We start from the raw sequence: 4935 nt of genomic DNA, 5'->3' as shown, positions 1-4935 counted from the left end.
TATAGCATTGAGCATTAAGAACTGAAAAGTTTGACCGAGCTAATACATAGCGAGAGTGAGAAGTAGGAGAACCCACTTCTTGAAATTTTTTATAAAGTCTTGATTTTAAGTTTTTTAGACTGGATAACTCTTTGGTAAGCCAAGGGGGTTTTCCAGATCTAGTCGGACAAGAAAGCGGGACACAAGAATCGAAAAATGTGCCAAGAGCATTGTAAAAAATGTTTGTGCCTTTTATGATATCAGTGCACAAGTACAAAGCGGACCAATCAAAATCCCTAATGAGGTTATTAAGCTTCGCAAACTCGGCTTTACGAAAGCAGCGGACACGTTCGGGCAGCCTACTCTACCGATCCAATACAGTTGGTCCTATATCTAGCGACACCTCGAAAGTAGGGTGGTAGGCGTCTTCAGGTATAGTGAGCGGAAGGGCTCGGGTTAACAACACTATGGTCGGATCCGATACAAAGCACAGATCAAGCAATCGACCCAAGGAATTTTTCACACGGTTGACTTGAGACAGGTTGACTTGGTTCCGCTTCAGCTTGAGATCGGTCTGATTTGGCCAACTGATTTGGGGAAGCAGGAAAGCGCTCCCGATTTGCAATAACAACTAGTAATACACGCATATATACGGCATGATATATATGTAGGCAATGGTAAACGAAAGACAACTAGTATTCCCTGGGGGTTGGTGGTGTGGTTGTATTGCGCCCATGTCGAGCAATCGGAACCCAGATAGGACTGGGCTGAGTTCCTTCGCTGAGGTGTGTGTGTGTGGTGTGGTGTGGTGCTGGTTTTTGTACGAACATATTTGCTTTCTAACTTATTTCCCAAATTGATTTTGATATTCCTAAGTTCCGGGATCCTAACTGAATCCCTCTCTCCACGTCAAGGTCCCTCAAGTGTGCTGCTGTAGGTGTCTATGTATGTGTTCCAGGTGAAATGTGTTGACATGTGTGAGTGTGTGCGTGTGGGATGGGCTACCACTGCACCGTTTCTATCTCCGGACTACGAACGCCGCTCAGTAGACAATGAGCAGGTTGTTCTCATTGAAGCCGGCGGAGTGTCCGGCGTTGCGTACAATGAAACAGGATCCATCGAAGTGCATGCGCTTCTCATTGCGACTACAAAGGACAGAACAGAACGGAAGTTAGCAGAGCAGGATGATGGGCGAGGGGGAGGGGGAGGGGGAGGTTGAGAGCATCGGTTTGACACTCACCGAACAAACAGATGCGAGGTCTTGCCCAGAGAGGCAGTGCAATGGATGCCAGGTGTGGTCAAAGTGGCCGATCCATTGCCGGGACTGGTGCGAATCAAGCACTTGTTGTCCACACGAGTGACCTTCACCAGGCCATCGGCTGCCTGGGTGATGCGAAATCCGTTTATGTCATAAATCTCAGTGCCATCCTCGGTACAGGTGTAAGCTGAATTGGCAATCACGTCATGGGCTTCAGCCATGGCGCGAGTCGCTGCGAGAAGTTCGGGAATTAAATCGAAATTAGCCAAATAAGAAGCGATGCAATTGGCCGGGGGGACTCACTCATAGAACACTGCCAGGGTGTAGTCCTTGGTCAGATCGGTGAAAGTGTCGGTTGTGGTGCGCGTCCCGGCTGTGTCCACTAGGTAGATGAGAGCGCACGCCTCGCTGGTGAAGCTCACACCCTTGTACCACATCTTGGCATAGCGACTGTAATGGGAAGATAATTCAAAGGATTCAAAAGATGCCACGTTGGGGTAAGGGCCATTCCCACTTACACAAAGTTATTGCCCTTCATGCCGTCGTAGGTGACTATTTCGACTTTAGCGCCGCTCTGCAAGATGCGTCCATTGGGGTGGAGCAAAGCCGAGTTGCTGCAGTTGCGTGATAGAGCAACTGCCACCATGCTGCGCTGATTGAGCACGCGCACCGCCTTGACCGCCCATGCAAAGAAAGGTATTAACATTAGGGGTCGGTCTTAAAGAAGAGCCAAGGGGCTGGGGGCGTCCAAACTCACCGCACGCCATCGCGGAGGCGCAACTGGATGGTGCCGTTAGTCATGGCAATGGGTCCAGAGCCGGGACATGCCGGCGGTGTGTGGTTCTCGATCTCGAAGTTGCGTGTGCTGCTCACGCGTGCCAAGGCGTATGGTGGAGGGGGCATTGGAGACGGCAACTGTTGGGAATTCTGAGATTGAGCATAGAATCGGCTAGATTTACAGATATGCAGGAGCCCCTTACCAGGCAGTAGTTCTGCTCGTGGTCGAAGCCATAGGTGGGCGTGGCATTGTAGCGCCCTGTGAGTGCCTTGCCGTTGTGCGCCATTTTGCCAGCGTCTATTTCCTGCATATTCCCTGGCCCGTACTGGGGAGGGTTGGAAATGTGTATGCCCGGCAGTTGGACGTATGGACGGGCCGACTGACTGCCGACGGGGTAATTGGCGCACTCCTTGGAAATGCCGCTGGTGATGGTGTTGGTGCCAACGGTGGCGCTGCTAGCGAGACTGGAGCTGCTGCCGCGATCCATGTGGCCCACGGAGTCCGTGCCGGCGGACAGCGAGATGTTGCTCATGCGTTGGGACAGCTGCCCCCCAGTCATGCCGTCACGCAAGCTTGCTTGCTAAGGGAGGGGGGATGAGAAGGCGAGAGGTAGTTGCGGAAGTTAGATCCGGAAGGAAATGAAGAGGTGAGGAAGTGAAAGTGGCAGAAAATAATTGAATACCGGCAGGAGAGAAAACGACAGATACGAGAGAAAGTGTCAGCAGCGCAGAAATCGAATGACTTTGCAACTGTTGCTAACATTCTGTCAACATTCTGTTTTTCCCAATTTGCATTTGATTTTTATAGAAATTAACCAAACTATTTTGAATAGTATTATAAGAGAAGAGAAGAGGGGGGGAATAGAGAAGGAAAATTCGAATATTAAAGTCGGACAGTAAGAGAGCAATGGTGGAAAAGAGCGAGACGGAAAATAAGAAGGTCTGAAATAACAGGAGAGGGCAATGAGGTGATGTGGCAATGCTGATGTTGCCGAGCTGTTAAGACTGCGGCGGCTGTTAACTCGCTGTTGATACCCTGCTAGCGCGATGATGCGGCAGTTTTGTAAAACAAAATGTCTGAAAATTGAAGAAACTTTCACGTTATTGCTTGGAATTTCACTTACCGGCGATGGGTTGTTGGTGTAGACGGAGCGCTGGCGCACCCCGTTGGGCGGCTTGGTGGGCGAGCGCAAGATGTTGTTGATTTTGTCGTTCATCTGAGCACGCGACAAGAAGTCCTCGGCATTGAAGATCCCCACACGGGCGCCCTTCGGGCTGCTTACTTGCGAGACCGGCTCCTGCTGGGAAGTCTCGCAGTCCGATGACTGGCACTGCGCCTCCTTGGTGCTGACCTTGGGCTCAACGGACTTTGGCTCGGTGACCATTTTGAATTGGCAACTTTTTTCTTCTCGCTCTTTCTTTTCGTCAAGTGAGTTTACAAAACCGGCGTTTGTGTGTTCGTGTGTGCGGCAAATGCGAAATTTTTCACTCTAAATATGTGTGAACTTACTTGAGAACACGCGCGTGCTAAATACAGTTTTAGAATATTTTGTTCGACACTTCTCACTACGACTCAGAGGAATTTTAATTTTTATATTTAATTTTCCACTTTACATGAGCTCCGCTCGCTGGCACAATTTTCGAAAGGATGACTGTTCGGATTTTCACACTGAAAGTCGTCGCCTGCTCAAACCGGAATTCAAAGTGACAAGCAGAGCTGTCTCCCGATTATTTTCGGAGCGATATTCAGGGCTGCATTTCAATGTTGTATGGATGTAGATCAGATACTAATTACTGTACATTTTCGTATTATTAATGGTACTCCGTGGCTTGAGTCTTGAGCTTCACAAAAAAATGGTTTACCAAATTACCAAATGGTTAAATGGTAAAATGTTTAATTCGTACACTGCTCATTTTCACCTTGTTCGATCCTTTCGGATTCCTGTAAAGAAAATTTACCAAATACAATTCGTTCACAGACTTGCATTAAGGCGCCGCACTGACGCTGATCTATCCACAAGCCTGGAAAAAAGTATTGACCGTTTTGGTAAAATGTTTAATTCGTACACTGCTCATTTTCACCTTGTTCGATCCTTTCGGATTCCTGTAAAGAAAATTTACCAAATACAATTCGTTCACAGACTTGCATTAAGGCGCCGCACTGACGCTGATCTATCCACAAGCCTGGAAAAAAGTATTGACCGTTTGAATTCCGGTTTGAGCAGGCGACGACTTTCAGTGTGAAAATCCGAACAGTCATCCTTTCGAAAATTGTGCCAGCGAGCGGAGCTCATGTAAAGTGGAAAATTAAATATAAAAATTAAAATTCCTCTGAGTCGTAGTGAGAAGTGTCGAACAAAATATTCTAAAACTGTATTTAGCACGCGCGTGTTCTCAAGTAAGTTCACACATATTTAGAGTGAAAAATTTCGCATTTGCCGCACACACGAACACGATCGTTTTGGCCCAAAGTAACTTCATTCTGGTCATGGCTATTTGTGGAATACTTCTGGCAGTCTTAATTTAATTTGGATCTCTTCCATAAACTGCGTGCACTGCAACTCTCTCTTCCCTAACTCCTCTCAAATCTGATTTCCTATAGATTATTAATTGGTACTTTGTATCGTTGACCAACTAGAAATGGATTTAAGTCAGCTTGAATGCATTTCCGTCGGCCTAATCCTATTTCACGCTTTTAGAGTTGGACAAATGAAGTTTGCCAGCATCAAAGTCAAGCAAAATCGAATTAAGCAATAGGCGCCGCTCCCAACAGCATCAAGCAGAAGCTTTAAAGCATATTAGAAAATTGAAAAGTCAGCCAAAAGAGTTGCACTTGGCCATGTAAAAGTACTGTGCTGTGTGCTCGATGGTGGCATAAAACTGAAAGTTTCAATTTTCTGAAGTTCTCGCCTTGGCTCGAG

The 4935-nt window shown here is 47.3% G+C and overlaps 2 protein-coding genes across 2 annotated transcripts; both read right to left on the bottom strand.

Annotated features, from left to right (window-relative positions):
* Window positions 1-899: 899 nt before the first annotated feature.
* On the bottom strand, window positions 900-1625 carry LOC117191831. Its single transcript, XM_033396599.1, has 3 exons — window positions 1541-1625; window positions 1220-1469; window positions 900-1124 (listed from the first exon to the last, which is right to left on the bottom strand). The coding sequence occupies exons 1-3, from the start codon at window positions 1542-1544 to the stop codon at window positions 1022-1024; spliced, it is 357 nt and encodes a 118-aa protein (XP_033252490.1). The 5' UTR covers window positions 1545-1625; the 3' UTR covers window positions 900-1021.
* On the bottom strand, window positions 1595-3173 carry LOC117191825. Its single transcript, XM_033396591.1, has 5 exons — window positions 3139-3173; window positions 2218-2595; window positions 1995-2164; window positions 1756-1910; window positions 1595-1687 (listed from the first exon to the last, which is right to left on the bottom strand). The coding sequence occupies exons 2-4, from the start codon at window positions 2572-2574 to the stop codon at window positions 1790-1792; spliced, it is 648 nt and encodes a 215-aa protein (XP_033252482.1). The 5' UTR covers window positions 2575-2595; window positions 3139-3173; the 3' UTR covers window positions 1595-1687; window positions 1756-1789.
* Window positions 3174-4935: the final 1762 nt, after the last annotated feature.

Source organism: Drosophila miranda, assembly GCF_003369915.1.
Source record: "Drosophila miranda strain MSH22 chromosome Y unlocalized genomic scaffold, D.miranda_PacBio2.1 Contig_Y1_pilon, whole genome shotgun sequence".
NCBI classification, from domain to species: Eukaryota; Metazoa; Arthropoda; class Insecta; order Diptera; family Drosophilidae; genus Drosophila; species Drosophila miranda.
The sequence above is the reverse complement of the archived record's forward strand: the minus strand, read 5'-3'. Positions and strand labels throughout refer to the sequence as shown.

Bases quoted from the DNA above. Each gene is read 5' to 3' on its own strand.
- LOC117191831 (XM_033396599.1), bottom strand. The intron at 1,125-1,219 runs GTGAGTGTCAAA...TGTCCTTTGTAG, and splicing joins ACCTCGCATCTGTTTGTTCG to TCGCAATGAGAAGCGCATGC.
- LOC117191825 (XM_033396591.1), bottom strand. From the start codon at position 2,574: ATGACTGGGGGGCAGCTGTCCCAACGCATGAGCAACATCTCGCTGTCC. The intron at 2,165-2,217 runs GTAAGGGGCTCC...GCTCAATCTCAG, and splicing joins ACGAGCAGAACTACTGCCTG to AATTCCCAACAGTTGCCGTC. The intron at 1,911-1,994 runs GTGAGTTTGGAC...TGGGCGGTCAAG, and splicing joins CGCCTCCGCGATGGCGTGCG to GCGGTGCGCGTGCTCAATCA.